Source organism: Musca vetustissima, unplaced genomic scaffold (assembly GCF_032173495.1).
Source record: "Musca vetustissima isolate MV318-11 ecotype Yass unplaced genomic scaffold, APGP_CSIRO_Mvet_v1 utg9857, whole genome shotgun sequence".
NCBI classification, from domain to species: domain Eukaryota; kingdom Metazoa; phylum Arthropoda; class Insecta; order Diptera; family Muscidae; genus Musca; species Musca vetustissima.
The window spans coordinates 1-23,406 of NW_026880465.1; the positions used below are offsets into that span (position 1 = coordinate 1).

General features: G+C 32.8%; 2 protein-coding genes and 1 pseudogene across 2 annotated transcripts; 1 reads left to right on the top strand and 2 right to left on the bottom strand.

Annotated features, from left to right (window-relative positions):
- The first annotated feature begins 5,323 nt into the window (after window positions 1-5,323).
- Window positions 5,324-5,684, top strand: LOC133326095 (serine palmitoyltransferase small subunit A-like). Its single transcript, XM_061534767.1, has 2 exons — window positions 5,324-5,423; window positions 5,489-5,684. Exons 1-2 carry the CDS (start codon window positions 5,324-5,326, stop codon window positions 5,680-5,682), a joined length of 294 nt encoding a protein of 97 aa, XP_061390751.1. The 3' UTR covers window positions 5,683-5,684.
- Window positions 5,685-6,559: 875 nt separating this feature from the next.
- LOC133326093 (sodium channel protein Nach-like) lies at window positions 6,560-11,779 on the bottom strand (annotated as a pseudogene).
- A 2,142-nt stretch (window positions 11,780-13,921) lies between these two features.
- On the bottom strand, window positions 13,922-23,360 carry LOC133326096 (serine protease grass-like). Its single transcript, XM_061534768.1, has 7 exons — window positions 23,285-23,360; window positions 23,025-23,185; window positions 17,547-17,667; window positions 17,273-17,480; window positions 14,543-14,736; window positions 14,327-14,425; window positions 13,922-14,238 (listed from the first exon to the last, which is right to left on the bottom strand). The coding sequence occupies exons 1-7, from the start codon at window positions 23,358-23,360 to the stop codon at window positions 13,922-13,924; spliced, it is 1,176 nt and encodes a 391-aa protein (XP_061390752.1).
- Window positions 23,361-23,406: the final 46 nt, after the last annotated feature.

A 23,406-nucleotide genomic window follows, 5' to 3' on the forward strand; every position in this document is an offset into this window, starting at 1 on the left:
GCAAACTCGATCCCGAAGCTCTTCGCTAACTTGGTTATTTATTTATGGAAAAATTTGACAGATGGTCGAAAGGCTTTTGTTTTAATACATCACCTTATTATTGCATCATGGTCCAGACAATGGCACAATGAATAGGTAGTCCATTTAGCTCAGCTGATGTCTTGATTAACTGTCAAAGTGGGTAATTTCTACTTGAATTCGATGTGCAGTGTTGCCAACCATTTGAAATATTATATGGAAAAAAATTGACAGATAATCGAGGCAAAAACAAAGGTTGTTGTTGTGATACATCACCTTATTATTGCATCATGGTCCAGACCCCCCCGAAATTAATTTTTTTCACAGTAAATCTATGTTTGCAACAGCGAATTTTTTCATTTTGTACTACCGGGCCCCCCCGAAATGAAATCCTGTGTACGTTGCTGGTCCAGACCATCTGCCAATTTTTTTCCAATAATATTTCACATGGTTGGCAACATGGTATGTCTAATTCATGTACGAGATCTATTAATAAGGTCACCCAGCAAGCAAAATACAGCTGTTTTTCTCAAGTCTAATGTCCAAAATTGGGACTTTTTTATAATGCAAGATAATTCACAATACAATAATGGATTTTGACAGCAAACATGAGAGTCAGCTGATCCCTCTGAACGTCCTTATTTACAGGCCTTGGTCAAGTAGAAACTACGCAAATTGACATTTAATCGAATCATCAGCTGCGCTAAATGGACTACTATTTATTGTGCTATAATAGTCCCCATCCGCTTTTTGGGTGTGGTTATGGTGTATACTATGACGTTCGAATTTATACATATAAGACTTCTATACAAACATTTTTAGAATTAAAATCATTATGACGTTAATATTTCTTTTTTTAATTACAATTTACTTATTTGAAATTTTTCAAATTTTCCAAAAATCCAAATTCGCAGACCTATATATAAAAATATAATTTCCGAAACTACTTAAAATACATACATATAAATTAGTTGTAGCTGTATTGAATTGCATTGATCTCAATTTATATGAACAGAAAACAAGACGTGTTCTAAAGAAGAAAGTTTTTAACGAATTTGATTGATACAAACATGATATTCACAAAATTTCAAAAACTTCTTATCTCATGTTAAACTCTAAGATCTAAAAACCTTCAATCCAGTTTTGTTATTGTAATTACGTTTGAATTTTCAAGACGGAATTAGATCGATTCAAAAAAAATTAAATCTCAATTATTCAAACTTCACAAATCGTGATAGTTTTAACCAAAATCTGTTAAAAGGGTCATCCAGCTAGCGAAATCATCCAGACAGCTGTTTTTTCTCAAGTCTAATGTCAAAAAGTTGCATTTTGTTTACGTTTTCATAATGGAAGTCAATTCACAATAGTGGGTTTTGACAGCAAACTTGAAAGGCAGCTGATATCCAGCTGGTCTCCCTGCATGTTCATATCAATAGGCCTTGGTTTTTTACCACAAATTTAATAAAGTCGAAAATGGAATCTATAGGTCCTTTCACTTTTTTCATATATTTTTGAGTAGAATTTCATTTTGTGTTATCATTCAATTTCAAATATTTCAATAAATATTGTTTATTGACTGAAGCCACTAAACAAATTATTTACAAATATTTTTAAAAAAATAAAATTTTTAATAAATCCTCGCTAACGAAGTGCATTTATAAAAGTCGGAACTGAAAAATAAAACTATAATATTATTGTGTTACCCGGGTCTGATGGCATCAGTAATAATTATAATTGGATTATTTTTATGATTAAGCCATTTATTTCAAATTATATAAAATATAACATTTTATATTATTTTTGTATAAAAAAAGGTATTTCCATAAAAAATAACGAACGAAAATATACTTATGTTAACAAATAAATAATATTACTTATAGTATAAATATTTTAAAATATTAAAAATAACTGAACAAAATCCCAACTTTTTAAAATCCTACACAGTGTGATATTAAAAATAATTTAAGAAAACTATTATTATTATTTTATAATTGATTTTTAAAATATGTATATAAATTATTAAAATAAAGAAAATTAATAATAGTATGGTATAGTAATTACAACTATAAGAAACGCTTAAAGTGTGTATCATTTACTAAATATAATTAAAAGAGAAAAACTTAACAACTAAATATATACGAAATGTAAATAAGTAAAGGCATTTTAGATATTATGTGACACACAATAATTATTTTTAATTAGTGGAAAAAAATCTCAAATAGTATATACATGTAAAAGATTTTTAAAATATTCTAATTTTTGTTAATTTTTTCTATCAATATAAGCTAAATAATTAAATCGCCTTGTAATCGTTTTTTTTAATGTGCTAATAAATTGCAATTTTTTAGTTTTAGTTATGTTTTTAAGTTTTCATATGTGTAATTAAGAAATGTTTGCTGATACTAATTTTTTAATGTCCTGCTATTTATTTTGTCAGTAATAAAAAATATGTTTTATATATGAAATGTGTTTTTTTTTTTGGTTTTTTTCTTTTTGGGAATTAATGTGGATGAAAATTTAAATATTCGCGAACTTACTAATTCTATTTTTAATATTTATTTTTTAACACATTTACGCCAAATTCAAATAATGGTTGGCAACATTGCACGTGGGATTCAAGTTGAAAACAATGGCACAATAAATAGATAGTTCCAAGGTCCATTAATAAGGACACCCTGGGAGAAAATTATTGTAAATTGATTTGCATTGTGAAAATGTAAACAAAGTCCAAAGTTTTGACATTAGACTTGAGAATTAACAGCTGACATTTGCTAGCTGGGTGACTTATTAATAGATCTTGGTTAGTCCCATGACACACAATAAATAGGTAGTCCATTTAGAGCAGCTGTCAAAGTCCGTAATATCTACTTCATGGCCTATAAATAAGGTCACCCAGGGAGACCAGCTGATAATCGATACGTCTCAAGTTTGCTGTCAAAATGCATTATTGTGAATTGGCTTCCATTATGAAAACGTAAACAAAGTCGCAATTTTTGACATTAGACTTGAGAAAAAACAGCTGTTATCCGATTTTGATTGCTACCTTGGTGACATTAATAGATCTTGATCTACTTGAATTCGATGTGCAATGTTGCCAACCATGTGAAATATTATAAGGAAAAATTTGAGAGATAATCGAGTCAAAAACAATGGCTTTTGTTTTGATACATCACCTTATTATTGCATCATGGATAATCCATTTAGCGCAGCGGATGACTCGATCAAGTAGAAATTACGCATTACGATGTGCAATGTTGCCAACTATGACAAATTTTATGAGGAACATTTTGAAAGATGTTTGAGACAAAAACAAAGGTTTTTATTAAAGTTTATTATTGCATAATGTTGAAAACTATGTATAAGCTCCATTAAATAGTTCGTGTAAGAAGCAAACAACGTCGTCCAGGTAGACCAGCTGGATATCAGTTGCCTTTTAAGTTTGCTGTCAAAATCCATTATTGTGATTTTACTTCCATTATAAAAACGTAAACAAAAGCCACATTTGTTGACATTAGATTTGAGAGAAAACAGCTGACTTTCGTTAGCTGGGTGACCTTATTAACAAATCTTGAATCGAATCTTATCGGCAAATTTTAGTTGACATTTTTATACTCTTCACCACACTGTGGTACAGGGTATTATGTCTTTGTGCATATGTTTGTAACAGGCAAAAGGAAACGAGATAGACACATGGTTCCTTTTGAGAATATGCATAGAATCACTTTCTGAGTCGACTTACGCATGCCCGTCTGTCCGTCCGTCCATGTATTTTTGTGAACAAAGTACAGGTCGCATTTATGATCCGATTTGGATGAAATTTGGCATAGGTCACTTATTTGGCCCATGGACGAACCCTATTGAAAAAATCGGTTCAGATATAGTTATAGCTCCCATATATATTTTCGACCGATTTATGATAGAATGATGTGTGTTAAATTTCCTGAAAATCGGTTCAGATTTAGATATATCTCCACATATATATTTTCGTACGATTTAATGTAAATGGTGTACCAAAGTCGCTATATATCTTTCGATTTGCACGAAATTTGAATATAGAATGATGTGTTAATATAGAATGATGTGTGTTAAGTTTCCTGAAAATCGGTTCAGATTAAGATATAGCTTCTATATCTGACCAAATGAAAAATTTAGTAAATGTTGCAGAATGACATTTTTATGGATCCAATTTCATTTTACTGGTCCTTTTAAAATGCGACGTCTATTAGGATTCATCTGTTGAATACATATACCCAAAGTGGTGAATGGTATCATATAGTCGGTCCCGTCCGACTTTACAACATTTAACAAACTTACTGGAGTTTACTGCAAGAATTTTATGGAGTAAGATTTTGCAAACTCAGCCATTTTTGTATCAGCTGTTTTATGATCAAACACAAAAGTTATGCAAAAATTTTGCAGGAAGCTTAAATGTTCTCGAGGAACATACCAAATCATTATTTCTTTTATTGTTCATTTTATTTTTAATATTAAATGCAATACAAATAATTGTTTCGTCCTTTTTTTGTTTATTTTGGCGCAAATAAAATTGTTTTCTTGAATCAGCTGTTAATTTGCTGAATCATACTAAATATTTCTCAGTATTATCGCAAAAAAGAGAGTAAGAACGGCTTGCTCTCTGAACTAGAACTTACTGAGTAAATGTTACTGGAAAAATAACCAGACAAACCTAATATTTCTCATGGTTGGCAACACTGCACATCGAACTCAAGAAGAAACTACACACCATGATGCAACAATAAGTGATCTGTTCCGGTACTGCAAGAATCTACTCCTTTTTACTATGATAACAAATTTTCTTTTTTTTTACGATATCGAAAAAAAATAAAAACTAGTAGATTCTTGCAGTTCGGGAACAGAATCTTTGTTTTTGTCTCGAACATCTGTCACATTTTCCTAATAATATTTCACATGGTTGGCAACATTGCACATCGAATTCAAGTAGAAATTACACACTTTGACAGTTAATCAAGACAACAGATGCGCTAAAGGGACTACCTATTTCTTGTGCCATGCTACGCACTTTGACACTTAATCGAAAAGTCAGCTGTTTATTGTGCCGTGAATTCTACCTCTAAACACAGGTGTCACGTCGTCATAGTTTACATTCACATTCGTAAACAACAGAGATGTCTTCAATTTTTGTTTCGATTTTGTTTTTATCAGCAATTCTCTCTCTTTCCCTCTATTCGTAGCATGCGAAACGTTTTTAGAATAGGTCGATTAGTTCAGCTGAAGGCGCAGCAAAAGAGCAAAGAACGTCACTCAACTCAACAGCCAAAACAGAATGTTGCAATTTTTGAAGAAGTCATTGATAAACCTGTACCTGCAATATGAACTGGTGACCAATATCTATATGTTTGAGCCATGGGAAAAGAAACTGATAAGTATGCAAAAATAAATAAAATTGTTTACAATAACTCACCCCCCTATTTTTCCCCTTCCATTCTAGACGGTTTTGTTGCTGTTATTCTATCTTTGGTGATATTTTCTAGTTATTTCTATTTGCCCTCGTACATTGAAACTTTCCTACAGTTTGTAACGCCACAACAACAACAGGGTGGCATATCAGCGACGGGACCTGCAGCATCAGCACCATCATATGCCGCTCCCATACTGCAAGCAGAGAAAATTAGTATAAGTTAAGAATAAAAGTCCAGATGCAATCGTGGCATTGAAGCAGCACGATATGATGAATGAAATGCAGGGTAATGATGCAGCGCATTTATGTAAAACGACAGCAGCAGCAGCAACGACAAAAACATCAGCTAGACCACTTAAATTTCCTCAAGTGACTTTATCTATTAATCATTAATACATTTTTATTAAGTTTTAAGTTTCCAATTTAGAGAGATTGTTATAGAGTGAATTGAAATTTTATTTGGAAGAAAAGTCAAGGTTGTTAAAGAAAATTGTAAAATATGATTATATATGTATGTCCAATAGCTCAAAGCATTGTTGAATGCCATTAATGATATTGAAAAGATAATAAAATTAAATGGTTTAATTAATGTAAATGTTTGAATCTGCATTTTATGTTGTAATGTAGGTGATAGTTATACACACATATTGTATATTTTTGCTTTTGTATTTTTTACTACCAAACGATTACATATGTATATCTAGTATTTTATTTGCAATATACCTATTACCACATTTCATACGTCTGTTATTAGATTAAAAAAATTTTAAAATGTTGACCCATCGTGATAAGATGGAATGGACCGATGGGTCCTATCTTCGAACTTGATATAGAGTTGGTAAAAATACAATTATGTGCAGAGTTTTGCGTCGAATCGTTCGCTTAATATTGGATTTGTGAAATTTGAAATTCTCTGTGGGAGAGGTACCCGAAGGAGTGGACCTATAAATCCCATCTTTGGACTTGGTATAGGATTTACGTGTTCCGTTAGGAATTTCCATCCAGATTCATTATAATTGTTTACTTTATTTAGAAAAGTTACTAACAGAATATTTATTTTTATGATTAAGTTTTATATTTATTATAAATTGTACTAATATACTAATACTAAAACAACATCAAATATATATTAACTAGAATTTAATATACACAAATATAATGTTGTCCATACTCATTAACTTAAATGTTATTTAAAATAATTAAAAATTACTCTCCATCTGTATTCCCACAAGAGAAATATCACTTCGACAATGCGTATTAGTGAAACGTTGAAAAATAGACCAGCCAATCCCCCAAGGGAAACTGAAAAGAATAGAAACAAAATGTATAATTAGAAAACATGTATTAAATAAAATCAGACCAGATTTTACAGAACACAGATTGAGTTCTAATTAAATAAATACAAACATGTAATATTATGAATGTGTATTAAAATATGTAAAATCTGGTCAGTCGATTATATTCCAGAAATGGAATATAAATCGACTGTAAAAGGATACCCCTAACAAGCAACTCAGTGTCCTAGGGAGAGCGTTATATATATATATATATATATATATATATTCAGCCTTATTCTGGATGTCAATTCCATGTGAATTTACTCGCTCTTTCCGTTCGCCTTATTCTGAACTACATTTTCCTGTGAATTTTTTCGCATTCTCGCTTTCGCCTTATTCTGAATGAAGTTCGAAAGCGAAAAAATCCGCTTTGGGGAAAAATTAGGTATTCTGAATTACAGGGAGTAGGAGAATGAGATGAAATTTTGTGCGAAATTTTTCGCTAATAAATTTAAAGTGAGTTGACTACAAAAACATAAGTAATAACTATTTTTATGAAAAATATTTACACAATACTTATTCTATGACGATTTAGAATATTATAAATGATAGTAAGCAAATTTTTAACTGGAAAACAACCAATAAAATGCCATTGGAAATCCCATTGATAACGATGCATGCTGAACCAAGTATTGCCAAGAAATGTATGAAGGTAATAAGGCATATTTAAGTCGAGTTTGATTTTTGGAGACGAAATACAGACATTTTGGGTGAGGATCTGTCTCTCAAGAAAAAATTTTAAAAACCCAAATTTGCCTGATGAGCCGCTTAACAGTGAAAAATTTAAATAATAATTATGAAAGAACAAAAAAAATTTTTTTTTAAAAAAGAAAAAAATCTATGTTATGATTTTAAGAATTTGGGGAGATAAAATATCGGAATTAAATAAAAAGGCACACAATTATGTAGTGAAATAATAAACTGTGAATCAATTAATTAAATCGCAGATTCCTTCCTATTATTCGTTGTGTTTTTTCCATCATAAAAAAATGTTCTTTTATTTGTAATCTATTGTAGTTGTTGCAACAAATTTGATCAAAACAATGAACAGCTGTTTCACATGCCATATTGTAGGTTGCCATATTTTCAAACTTTAATTTATTTTCTTTTAATTACAAAGCATTTATACAGCGGATTCTTGATATTTCACATTTGTATTGCTATATAGTTTAAATAACAATAAAAATTAACAATTTTTAATAACAAAAATCCATAAATAATATATTGAAAAATGTTACACAATTAAATTGCAATGGGGCAACACACATTGCAACTTAAATTACAATATGGCCACACACATTGCAACTTAATTTACGATATGGCAACACGAATCTTTTTTTCAACCACCATTTTCGAAAACTCGAATCCGCATCTCGCATTTTTTGCATCTCCCTATTCATTCAGAATAAGGCGAGAATGTGAAAGCGAATTTTTTTTACATGCGAGATATCTCCCTAGCAAATATCCAGAATAAGGCTGATTGAAAAAATTTTATTCTCAGTCGATATAGACGCTTCGTCTGACTCTAGGCACTAAACGAATTGAACTAGTAGTAGATGTGTATTTTCTATTCAGGCAGGTCGAGTTGGAAAATGTGTTATATATATTCGGGTTATATATATTCGGGTTTAGGAAAAGCCCAACTGTTGGAATTTCGGGCATATTTTTCAATCGAATTATGCGGTATATTAATATATGTATATTTGTCCTACTAATATATCATCTATATAATGACACCTCTCCTACACTTTCAGTAGCTATTGTCCTCCAGTCATGTATTTAATTATGAAGAAACTTACTTAACAAATCCAAATTAGTTTTCGAAACTTTTCGCACATAGCGCATGGTTGGTAATTCCGCCAAAGCAATACGAATTTTGGTCATATCCTTTTTTCTCTTGCCACTTCTAAAGAAATACGAAATATTAAAAAAATTGATTAAATAATAAATTTGAAATGCTGCACATTATACCCTTCTGAATTAAATATAATATTATATTCTGGTTCATCACAAGGACTGAGGCAATCACACTGGCGACGTTCTTCCAATATATCATAATAAAAATCGGTTAGACACATAAGTCCCTCATAGTCACACATATGATAGTGGGGTGATCCTGAAATAAAGACAATGTTAAATTGATATAATAAAAAAATGTAATTTTAAAACTTCATTGCGGTTTACCTTCCTTGGCCAAAAAATGATTACTGCAATTGCAGAATTTCAAATGTATCGAAAATGCACATTCCACCACACATGTCGAGAAACTATAAAAACTATAGAGTTCCAGATGCCGTCCCAATTCAGTGAGCTCAGTAAAGAAACGACACTTCCGTTCTTCCATATCAATACTATCCAAACTGGGATGATTGTAGACTTCCATGGCAGTGATAATAATTTCTTTATTCAAACCCAAGAGCACCGTTTCGCGGATCATACCTTCAGCTGTGAGAAATGGTATTTCAAAGGGTGAGTGTAGAAATAATTGTATATCGGCTGTTACTTCGAAGGTTAGGAAGCCGGCACTCACTTCACGATTATTAATATATTGGATTTCGGAAATTTTGCTGGAATATACAAAAAAAGTGATAAAAATGAATAGGATTGTATGGTTTAAGTTGAAAAAACTTACTTTGCTTGATTGGAATTAAAGGCGAAACAGAGTCCATATTCAGTTCGCAGTGGTTGGAAATGGTCACAGCACTCAATAAAATTGTTGTTGTATTTGCAATTACCAATCAATTCCGTACAATTGCTGCGAAACTAAATGAAAATTGGGAATGTATAATTGAAATTGAAACCAGTAAGGAAAGGATTTGGAAAATTAAGTCTAGACTGAATTCAGTGAGCTATGAATTACAAAACCGATATTGTTGCCGTACAGGAAATGCGATGGAAAGGGACAGGCGTAAGTAAACCAGACGATTACGCACTGTATTATAGCTGTCATGAAACAAGACATACATTTGGCTGCGGATTTATGGTTAACAGAAGAATAAAATACCTCGTCTACAGATTCACTCCAGTAGATGAGCGTCAGCCTTACTTGCGCCCATGTTCCCACGAAAGACAAAGATGAGCAGACCAAAGTCATATTTAATAAACGCCTAAAAACAGAATATGACTTCTGCATTAAAATCCTTGGAGATTTTAATGCAAAAATAAAAAGAGGAAATATAATAATAAACATCCGACAACGGCATGAGTTTGATTGACTTCGCGGCAGCAAAAAAAAACATGTTTAGCAGCACCAGATTCAATCATCTCGGTATATACAAGGCCACATGGATTTCTCCTGATCAAACAAGGAGAAAACAAATTAATCATGTTGTGATAGACGGAAGGCATTCATCCAGTGACTTTCGATCGATCCGAGGAGCGAATATCGATTCGTACCATTACCTTGTAGCAACCAAGGTTTGCACTCGTCTTAATGTAGCAGCAAAGGTGAGATCTAACACAACACGGAAACTCGACGTCGAAAAGCTGTAAAAACAACAGGTACACACGAAAAGACACACGAAAATCATATCGTCACATTGACCTATTCGTCGACTATAAAGCCGCATTCGACAATCCTATCCGCTCAGAGGTGTTTAAAGCCAAGACAGGGTTCGGCATTCCTGCTAAATTAATAGCCTATGCAGGATGACTTTAACTGGCACAATGCCAGCAGTTAAAGTCGGAAAGTACCTCTCGAAGCTTTTCAATACCAAACCAGGATTCAGACAAGGTGACAGTTTGTCGTGTGACCTTTTTACTATCCTGGTGGAAAAGGTCATACCAGGGGCTAAGGTGAACTGGAAAGACACCCTGTACACCAAACAGCACATGTTACTCGCCAACCCCTATGGCATCGATATAATGGGTCGAACATTGTGAGCGTAACCGCCACCTTTGAACAAATTGAGAAGGAGTCTGGCAAGTTAATTAATTCTGTACATTAATTAAGGTGTGAGCCAAACCTCACCTGAAATCGGATGATTTTATATATGTGGGAGCTATAATCTGTACTGATTTTCACCAATTTCGTCCTTAGACCAATTAAATGAGCCGTGCCAAATTTAATTACAACGAGTAAAAAATCCGAACATGCAAAATTATTGCCACTTTGTTGAAAAAATCGGAATAAACCTTAAAAATATCGTAAATCCTGCGATACCTTTACATATAAACATTACTCAAAACATGACCTATATCGACAATTTTTTTCGAAGATTTTATTTTTACCCTCAAGTAATCTGGTATGTCAAATTATAGCCAGTTCTATTAGAAAATGCGGTTTAAACCTTCAAAATGCCTAAATTGATGCCTAATTTGATATGGAGAATAATTCAAATGGAATGGTGTTTTTCACCCTTAAAGAATCCGGAATTTTACGGCTACAATTCCAAAACTTTGAACAATTTTCGATACCAAACTGTCTAGGAGTTGTAACAATGCCATTTTCGGACAATATATTTGTATCCTTTCACAAAAGCTAAATTACAGTCACTTTGGTTGCACAGAAAATGGGGAAGGGTTGTAATATGGGGGCTATACCAAAACATAGACCGCTCATCAACATAAACTTAAAATTTACTTACCATCGACAATAATTGCGTAAAATTTCGTGGACATGTTATATTTTGACTTTCACATGCGTCACACGAGGTACAGCTACCTTGAAAGTACACAATTTCACCAACCACATCGTCCAGTAGCAAATCATGATCGACACCAAAATACTGTTCACTCAGATCCCATAACTTTTCACCATTATACAACTCACATACAGTCACGGCCGGAAAGGAGGTATTCCAATTTAAACTTCCATGGAGAAAAGGAACATTTTATAAAATCACGAATTTAATTGCTGAAATTTATTTCTTTACTTACAACAAAGTATCCAAATTAAATGATATCTTGGTGGTTTGGAAATTATTATATAAACCCGTGCTGATATTTAAATACAATGGCATTGCAATGCCCACAAATGTTAAATAGAAAATCCTGAAATTTTTTGATTATTTAATATTTCGATTCTTTATATATTTTTCTCTCTCACATTTTCGGTATAATTTTCAGTTTTTCCTTCCAGTTCATCTTCCGGCAGCGTTCGTTGTTGGCAACTAGTTAATGGAATTTCCATAACTGTTTTGGTAGCCAAAATTTTTGTTTTGTTTTCAATTAATAACCAACACCAAAATAAATGTCAACGAACCAATCGCTTACCACAACAATGAAAATATTATTAGGTCAGGAAGCGCAAGATAATAAGGACAACAATTAAGGGAAATACCAAAGTAGCCACTAGTGAATGGTACTACTGTACATGATAACATGAAATTTCACAAAAGTATATATGGGAGCTATATCTAAATCTGAAGGGATTTGAATAAAACTTGGCGCTTGTTTAAAAATGCACGCCTTAGAACCGACTATAAAAATTGTTTAAAAAATCCACGTCTTAGATTCTGCAATGAGGCTATACAAATAGATTAAAAATCCAAGGCTTAGATTCTGCAATGAGGCTATACAAACTGTTAAAAAATCCACGCCTTATAGTCTGCCATGAGGCTATAAAAATTATTTAAAAAATCCACGCCTTATAGTCTGCCATGAGGCTATAAAAATTATTTAAAAAATCCACGCCTTATAGTCTGCCATGAGGCTATAAAGATTGCTTAAAAAAATTCACGCCTTATAGTCTGCCATGAGGCCATAAAAATTGTTTAAAAAATCCACGCCTTATAGTCTGCCATGAGGCTTATAAAATTGTTTAAAAAATCCACGCCTTATAGTCTGCCATGAGGCTTATAAAATTGTTTAAAGAATCCACGCCTTATAGTCTGCCATGAGGCTTATAAAATTGTTTAAAAAAATCCATGCCTTATAGTCTGCCATGAGGCTTATAAAATTGTTTAAAAAATCCACGCCTTATAATCTGCCATGAGGCTATAAAAATTGTTTTTAAAAATTGTTTAAAAAAATTCACGCCTTATAGTCTGCCATGAGGCTATAAAAATTGTTTAAAAAATCCACGCCTTATAGTCTGTCATGAGGCTATAAAATTTTTTTTAAAAAATCCAAGGCTTTAATTTTTTTTTAATGTCAAGTCAATAGCCATTGCAAAGTTTCGTGTCTAAAAAAGGGATTATTCTTCTGGACTCGGCTTTGATGTAGCCCTATATAATCCGATTTTATTTTTTTCGCATTTAGTTGGTGGTGGTTGAGAATTCATTTTAGATGTTATCTTTTGACAAAGAGCAGCTAGTGGCATTACAAAAGCTATCAATACATCCAAAAAAAAGTGATAGTTAGGTACCATTATTCGGTATTTTTGGCACGTTTTTTAGCCGGGTTGGTTCTCATTGGGTGTCAAATCTTCCTCCAAAAATGTGCCACAAAAGAGCGCGCCATTTATGAAGTTTCCGAACGATTGGTATAAAAATTTCGTCCAGGTCGAACTTAACGTCTGTTTTACTTCTATTCGTTTTAACTAATAAGTTAGGGACGTAACTAATGGTATATTACTAGTGCATGTAGTCAATGGCCAATACAACATTTAATTGCTTTAGTATGGTTAAACATATGCGCATATATTAACTGTATTATACACACACAAGTTAATTTTTGTATTATCCTGTGCTGTCCTTTACGGAAACACGTGATTTGTAACTCCGACTCATTAATGTTAGAGAATTAAATTAACGTAACCTGTTTGCTTTAATAATTATGTTCTCTTTAAAATGGTAGCTAATTCCGAGTCGATGTAATATGAGAGAGGACATTAATAATTTCCAGCTCAGTATTCTCTTTAGACTATTATTGTAGTTAGAATCATTCACTATGTCGAATCTTCATTGTTTAGCATAGACGGTGATAAAAATCGGTTGCTTTTCTCAATGCTTATTTCCCTGAAGATGACTGCCGAAGACAGTCTTAATATTGGAAAATAAAATAAACAAAAAGAAAAAAACAAAACTAACGATTTTTCAATTGACCTACAGCCCAACAAAATCACAGTTCAACAATAACAACAACGTTATATTGTTGTACTATAAAAAATTTACAAAATTTTGTAATTAATGTGATTGTGTTTTCGTATAATCTTTATTTGTTGAAATGTAAATGTTTTTTTTTTTCAGCGCACAATATGATGTGTTATCCATGGCATAAAATTGCTAACATTCGTATAGACACCCGGCAAATTTTGATTCAATATACAAGCATTACGTCCCGATGCCACCACGCCGTATTGTATAAAACGCTTTTTATCTTTATATGGACCGAATTGTATCAATGGACCACCGCTGTCACCGCTGCAAGTGTCACTGCCAATTACGTCGTCACCGGCACACAAATGACGCGTTTCACTCAATTCAATTGAATATTTAACGCTGCACGTCGAGACGGGTAATTGGGTGACTTGGGCTTTAAGTAGAATGTTTGATGTACTGCCTGTTGAAAAATGAAATTGCAAAAAAAAAATATATATATATATATATATTATTAATATTTCTTACAAATATATATCGTTGTTACATACCTCTTTCGGTAAAACCCCAACCGGCAATTAGAAAATGATCCTCTGGTCGTGTCTGAACAACATTCACATTAATGGGCAGACAAATTGGTTCAATGTGTTCTGTGGAAAATAAAATGACAAACATGTATAACATAAATAAGTTATAATTTAAAAATACAAAAAAATAACAAAAATATTTACTTGAGAATAATATATTTGATAACTATTTCTACTCACTTTTAAATTCAACATTACGATCCAGCTTGATTAGAGCAATATCATTGACATGTTTCCGTTTGTTATACTCAGGATGCGTTACAATATTTTCAATGCCAAAATCTTCCACCGGTGGATTACATTTTATCTTTGGTCCCGTCTTCATGCAATCCTGTACTGTTGATATGTCATGTTCGCCTAGACGAACACCAATTCTGAAATAGAGAAATAAAAACGGAAAGGAATGTTCAAAAGCCTGTGATATCCTAAAATTTTTATTATAACCCACAGTAATATGTATACCGATTAAGATTTAGCTTAATTAAATTTTTTTGGTTCACAAAATGTCAAGAGTTGATTTAAATCATGATACACTACTGACAATTTTTTCACTATGAGATGGGTATTGAATATAACTAAACATGGGTCTAGGGTTCAGAAACTATTTCAAATGATACGAGACATTATATGCCGATGGTTTATTTTTCTCTGAAACCTCTTAATGTTGGCCGGGCCGAACTTTTTATACCCTCCATCAAAATTCCACTATAGATCAGATTTTCATACTGGGCCAAATACCAAATATGCAGGATAAATTTTACTGGCACAAGGTAAGCAGTTAAAGTCGGAACGGACCTATCGGAGCCCTTCAATACCGAAAGAGGAATTAGACAAGGCGACAGTTTGTCGATATAGAACTTCGAACGAATTGAGAAGGAGTCTGCCAAAGTGTAACTAGCAGTAAATGGTGAGAAGACTAAGCTGAAGTCCAAGTAGACCCAACCATACTCTACAAGACGTTGATACTACCCGTGCTATTGTATGGATCTGAAGCATGGGTATTTGCGCAAGCAGATGAGGCAGCTCTTGGAGAGTTTGAGAGAATAAGAGTCTCACATCTGGCTCTGGTATGAACTATGATTATTGATTTCGCTAACAGAAGTGCCATTAACATGAAATTTGATGAAATAAAATATGTGAACAGACTTAGATCAATCCATAAACATGTCTTTCGTATGTTACAATGGGTCAAAAATATCAAAATGCTCAATTTTGTACGATGTGCAATATTTTATGTCAATATTACAAACATAAGGAGTTTGGTGCACCCTTTATTTAAATTGGATATAAAAAAACTATATCCAAATATGAACCGATTTCAACAAAACTTGTCACAGATTAGGTTATACTAATTTCTGCAGGTTTTATTCCTTATGGCCATATTTTGGATCTTACTTAAAATCGGGCGAACATATATATATGAGAGCTATATCTAAATCTGAACCGATTTTCAAGAAATTTTACACACATCATTCTAGACTCAATCCAGTATGTTATGCCAAATTTCGTGCAAATCGAAAGATATATAGGGACTTTGGTATATCATTTACATTATATCGGGCGAAAATATATATGGGATCTACATCCAAATCCGAATCGATTTTCAAGAAATTTTACACACATCATTCTAGACTCAATTCAGTACACTATGCCAAATATCGAGCAAATCGAAAGATATATAGGGACTTTGGTGAACCATTTATCTTAAATCGGTCCAAAATATATATGGGATCTATATCCAAATCTGAAACGATTTTCAAGAAATTTTACACACATCATTCTAGACTCAATTCAGTACACCGTGATTTCCTTTGGTGATTTCATGTACTCGTCAAGGACTTCAAATCGGGTGGTGCAGTGTTATACATCACCAATACCATAAGGAAATTTGGTATACAAATTGTGTTTCTGTAAATTATTAATCCACCATCGCATATGTATTTGCTAAGAAAGAGAATAAAAAGGTGTGTTCAATGATGACGCAAAATTCAGAAACAAATTTGCAAAACACCCAAAAATATAAACATGTATTTGATTGTGGTTTGATAAGTATTTTTAAGAATGGAATTCCCAAAATACATTTCAAATACCTGAATTGTTTTGCATTTTTGTCGGGTGAGGTTTTAGGTGATAGGGAAACCCCCAAATTATCAGTTATTTCTTATGTGTATGTATGCACACGCATTTGACTAATACGTCTTTGTTTATTGCTCCAAGTTCTAAATTTTTAATGTGAGCTTTGCTTTGCCACAAATGGAAAATACGACATATTACAATATTTTAATTAAATACTGTATCACATGGAATTTTAATGTGGTTTATACATATGTATTTATTTTAGTATTAAAAAAAACATACAAACTTATACTTTTGAGCATGTATAACCCGCAAAAAGCTTTAAACATATATTGAAAACAATATGCTGAAGTACCCCATATTGGACATTTCAAATTGCAGACTATTTGGTTCTAATATCTAGTCAAAACCCTAAAAAAATGCATAATATTGGATGTTGCACATATGAATTTGAATATATTAAAGAAATTCAGTGAGGTCTCGAACTCATTGAGAAGCTGAAATTCGACTTATACGCAGAAAAAATTCAATATATTTATTTGTGTATTTTGAAGTTCCCAGAATTTTTTTTAGCATTTAATTTTTTTTTAATTTAGAAAATAAATAAGACCTGCTAGGTAATTTGGGATTTTATATAGGTAGAAACTATATAAAATCCTAAATTACCAAATTTTAAACTTGCCAAAGTATTGGGCGCCATAGAAGTCATCCATTAAAATGTGAAACGATGTTATCCATTTTCATTACAACAATGAATAATATTATTGTGATAAATATAACCATAATTAACCTGATTCCCACATGATCACGAATTATGTATTCACCCATACTTACACTGGATCCAGGGTATTGACACAATGTGCCGCCGTCAGAATATAACGATGGGTTATCAATGAACCACCGCAACGGAATTGATCACCAGATGGACCACGATATTTTATTAATGCCATCCATGGAAATTCGGCCAACATTGTTGCATTACCACCGGCAATGCGATTTCCATTATCCGTCCCACAACGCAGTCCATTTAGTATATCAAAACCTTAATAGAAGAATATGAACTAATTTAAGATATGATATTCTAAAAAATCAGGTGTTCCTGACATACCTGCTGCATTCAATTGTCTGTGAAAATCTTCCGTTGGATTTAAATATAAATTATTTCCCGTAACCGACGATTGTTCCGTTGTTGACCTAAGAATTGTATCGTGTTCGCAACAGAGTCGTACCTAAAATAAAATTGCGATTAGATGAATTGAATGAATAAATCGTGTATTAAATATATCAATCCTATTGCAGAGATCCCATAAAATTCACACATATTAATGACCAGATGTCGATCTAGCAATGTCCGATGATCGAGCACGTATTATTACTTTGGTATAGCCCTCATATAACGATACTCACAAATATTATATATTTTATAAATTTTGTAGCGCTTCAATACGATTGAATTGAGAAGGAGTCTACCAAAGTGGGTCTGGCAGCAAATGGCAGGAATACAAAGCTTTTGGCATCAACTCGCGACACATTTTTTGAGAACAAGTGTTTATATAGGCCCATGTTTTGATACAGCACCCGACAAAAAGTTCCGCCAAATTTTCAAAATTATTTTCGTTTGGTTCAACATTTTATACAGCCCCACACGCAATCAATCAATCTTCGAATATTTATACCCTTCACCATACTGTGGTACGGGTTATTATGTCTTTGTGCATATGTTTGTAACAGGCAAAAGGAATAGACTCAGGAGAGACACAAGGTTCCTTTTGAGAATACGCATAGAATCACTTTCTGAGTCGATTTATACATGTCATTCTGTCTGTCCATGTTAAATTGTAAATAAAGTACAGATCGCATTTATAATCCGAATTGGATGAAATTTGGCACAGTTTATTTTTTAACCCAACGACGAACCCTGTCGAAATTGGGAAAATCGGTTCAGATTCAGATATAGATGTCATATGACCGATTTACTGTAAATGGTGCAGCAAAGTCCCTATATATCTTTCGAATTGCACGAAATTTGGCATATCATGCTGAATTGAGTTTAGAATGGAAAAATCGGTTCAAATTTAGATATAGCCTCCATATATATTTTCGTCCTATTCGTCTAATATATCCTTCGATTTGCACGAAATTCGGCGTAGCGTACAGAATTGAGTCTAGAATGACGTGAGTTCAGTTTCGTGATTGGTTCAGATTGAGATATAGCTCCCATATATACTTTTGTCCGATTTAATGTAAAAGGTACACTAAAGTGCCTTTATTTCTTTCGATTTGCACGAAATTTGACGTAGCGCACTGAATTGAGTCTATAATGATGTGTGTTAAGTTTCGTGAAAATCGATTCAGATTTAGATGAAGCTCCCATATATATTTTCGTCTGATTTTAGGTAAATTGTGGACACAAAGTTTGTCGATTGACACACAATTTTGTAAAATGTACTGAAAATAATAAAAATTAATCTCTGGCAAGTTTCATTGAAATCGGTTCAGATTTAGATATAGCTCCCATATATTTTCGTTTGATTTTAGGTAAATGATGCATTGTTTGTCCGATTGACACGAAATTTTTCACAACGTATCAAATTTATTCAATGCCAGATTTCCGACCAGAGTGCCTGCAATTTGGAACATTATTTTTTTTTAGATTATGAACTATACATTAGCATAGTCCCCATACAAAAAGTCACAACCGATTTATGGAATTTTGAATGAGGAGGCCGAAAATAATGAAGTTTTTTTACTAGTATTAATTTAAAGCACTTTAAATTGATTTGTTTTTCATCCAATTGTCAGTACCGCGGCGCAGTTAAGGAAACAAAAAATATATTTCTGATACATATATCCCTATATCATCTGCATTTCCGCAATAACATTAGGTCGTATCACTATATATAGCATCAAAATCAGTTTCTTTCACATACTTACAATCTTGTCATTATCCTGAGAACATTTTGCTTGATATATATATTGTCGTAATATCTTTGGTAAATTTCCATTATATTTCGCGTTCCAATCATATAGAAAGGAGCATTGTTTATATGGTACACATAAACCCTGTGCATTGAGTGGTGTCCGACATGGTTCGTCTTCTTCTTCCTCGTCTAAACAACAAGAAATATTTTTGTATCACTTATCCATCAAATTAACCGAGTAAATTAGCTTTGGAATGCTTACGAGCTTTAGCTATGATGCAAAATATCAGTAAAATAAAATATTTGTTACAATCCATCAAAGCGTTTCGATCAGTGGATGTATGAAATTCAACTGAGAGCTTTTTATCATTCGAGCGATATTTTATTGTTTGGTTTATTTATAACGAGATTTCGTTCCGCAATTTTTATATGACGTATTTAATTTATCAAAACAAAAAAAAATGTTGTGGGATGTAGCAGAGATGGGAAATTACAATTATTAAAAAGAATGGGTCTATTTTGCTATTCCGATAATGCAAAATTCCATTTGCGCAAATGTGACTGTAATAATGAATGTAAGGGGGGTGTGGCAATATTGCAGAGATGTTGAAATAAGTTAGTGATCTAGAACTCAATACAAATTCGAGTTCTTGCTTGCAAACCGATCTAGAGAGAATTCCATGCATATCCGAAAAGTTAACCATGGGTTTTTCTCGTTCCATTTTGCATGTTACAAACATATATACAAAGACATAATTCCCTGTACGACAGGACAATCCATATAGAAACTTGTTGAAGGCCCTAGCCAATTTTTTAGCTTTTAGTTTTCTCTTTTTGTATATCAACATATTACTAAAATCCGCAATATTTAAAAATCGGGTCCATTATTGTTAAACAATATGATTAAGGAACTTGAAATCGATGAAAATAATCAGAATAATCCATTTCGTTGCCTACGTCATCGGGTACTCGGAAAACCAAAAAGTTTTCGTTCAGAAGTCTCTCCATCCTAAATGAGTGAAGGGACCATTTAACCTTGTCGCAGTTGAATGGTATTTAATTTGAAGAACGTTTACTTTCAACGTCCTAGGTTACACACAAGCATAACATGAAGGTTAAAACATATTTATTTTATTGTCTTTAGTACCAACAAAACTATTCGAATGGCGCCCAAAATAAAACATACAAATGTTAAGCGCCATTCGAATAACTTTATTTGTTTTGAACACTCTTTGAAATTGTTCAGCAGAGTTATTAAACTTAAACTTATAAACAACTACTAAAAAGTCATTAAATAATCGTTCAAATTACAGACACTTAGGTTGAAAAACTGAGGTTAGAACTTCAATATACCGAAACCAGTAAGGAAAGCAGTAAAGTCGGACGGGGCCGACTATATGATACCCTTCACCACTATGGGTATATTAAACAAGACTACTAGCATGAAATTGGATGAAATAAAATATGTGATATTTATCTATATGTGAATCTACCTAGATCTATCTATAAAGTATGTAAATCGACTTCAAACAAATATAAATAGGTCAACCATTGGGCTATGTCTGTACTTCTAGAAAACACAACTACGTAATTCTATGCTTAATTTTGTACGTTGTGCAAAATTTGATGTCAATCTGACTAACATGAATAGCATGATGCCCAATTTACTTGAAATCGGCCGAAACTATATATCGAAGCTCTATCCAAATATTAAGCGATTTCAAACAAACTTGTCACTGGTTAGGTTATACTAATTTCAGAACGTTTTGTTCCTATTGGTTCCTTGGTGCGTCAATTACTTATAATCAATCTATAATAAAAGGGAGCTATATTAAAATCTGGACCGATTTTCACGAAACAAGGCAGACATCACTCTAGGCTCAATTCAATACGTTATACCAAATTTCGTGCAAATCAAAAGATATTTAGCGACTTTGGTGTACCATTTATATGAAATCGGACGAAACTGTATGTAGGAGCTATATAGAAATCTGGACCCATTTTCTCGAAACTTGGCAGACATCACTCTAGGGTTAATTCAAAACGTTATGCCAAATTTCGTGCAAATCAAAAGATATATAGGGTCTTTGGGGCACCATTTACATGAAATCGGACGAAACTATATATGGGAGCTATATCTAAATCTGGACCGATTTTCACGAAACTTGGCAGACATCATTCTGGACCTAATTGATTAGGCTGTACCAAATTTCGTGCAAATCGAAAGTTATATAGGGACCGTTTACATTAAATCGGTTAAATATATATATGGGAGCTATATCTAAATCTGAACCGATTTTTCCCAATTTCAATAGGGTTCGTCCTTGGGCCGAATAAGTGACCTATGCCAAATTTCATCCAATTCGGATCATAAATGCGACCTGTACTTTGTTTACAATTTAACATGGACAGACAGACAGACGGACGGACGGACGGACATAAATCGACTTAGAAAGTGATTCTATGCATATTCTCAAAAGGAACCATGTGTCTATCTCGTTTCCTTTTGCCTGTTACAAACATATGCACAAAGACATAATACCCTGTACCACAGTGTGGTGAAGGGTATAAAAATGGAACGGGAACTCTATGTGAGGGGTTATATGAAATTTTGGACCTATATAGACATTTTTCCTCACGGAATGCCAAATTACAGTCACTACATGGAAAAATGCTGTTAAAACCTTCCAAATACTGACCATTGGGCTTTACTCTGATTTTGGCGCTATAGTAAAACATGGGTCGATTTTGATAATTTTCTGCTTAAATAAATTTCAGAACAACCCTTTATATCAAATTTCATTTACATCGAAAGAAAAATACTGTAAAAGTATTCAAAATACCGAAAATGGGTCGAACCCGTATATAGGGCCTACACCAAAACGTAAACTGATATTGGTAATTTTTGGTAAGAAAATTTTTTTCCAACTCGGTGGAAAAAATTGGTATTAATATTTTAAATTTGGGGTCTAATTGGATAAGACATGTTTTTATTAAAAAATCCCAATATTGGTCCCCCATATAACAAAACCTCCCAAATTTAGATATTATGGCCAGTTTGGACACGTTTTTCCCTTTAAGTGTATGTAATTAGGTATTTTGATTTATCATCGATTAATACATCTTCCTACCAAAAATATCAATATTGGTCCATTTTATATTTTGGCTTTTCGTTGAGTAGGAAAGTTCACTACCAAAAATTATCAATATTTGTCCAAATTCCGAGTATTCTCTATATAAAGGCAGCGCCCATTATTCGGTATTTTGGAAAAAGGGAAAAACGTGTCCAAATACCGAAAATTGAGGGTATCGTTATATGAAGGCTATACCAAAACATCGACGGATAGATATCATTTTCAATAGTAAATATCCTTGGAGTAGTAGCAATGTATTTGCGAAACATTTCCCCTCCTTTAAACATTATGAACATTTTCATGATTTCAACAACAGAAGGACAAGTCTAAATTGTCACAGAATTTGGTTCACCGGAGATTTCTCAATTCACTTGATACACTTTTGGTTATTCGTTCTTATTTCTTTAGTTTTGACTACTTATTTCGACTAAAAACAGGCTGAACAGAAAGTCATTTTCAATATCATACAACTTGCTTTAGTCCTGCGGTACAGTTATCGTGGATATTTCATTCCCTCTATGTGCTACTCACCACAGCTTCATTGTCTCGCGAACATCTCAATTGCTGTATATACGGATAGATATGCTGCGGTACATTTCCCTGATATCTCTCGTGTAGTCTTTTAATTAAACTACACTGATTGAAGGGTACACAATGACCCTGTGAATTATTCGGCATGCGACATAATTCCTCTGAAACAAAAAAATACAAAGATTTAATTTCTTAATTAATTTCACACAATTTCTTTGCATACACACACACATGCACACAATGCGTTCTTTGTCACTTACGGGTTTTTACAGAATGTATTATCAATGCAATAACAACAACAAAATTAACACAATAAACTAGTTTTACACGATTCATAACTTTGACCGTGAATTTAACGAATCTCATCAATGTTGTGCGTTGA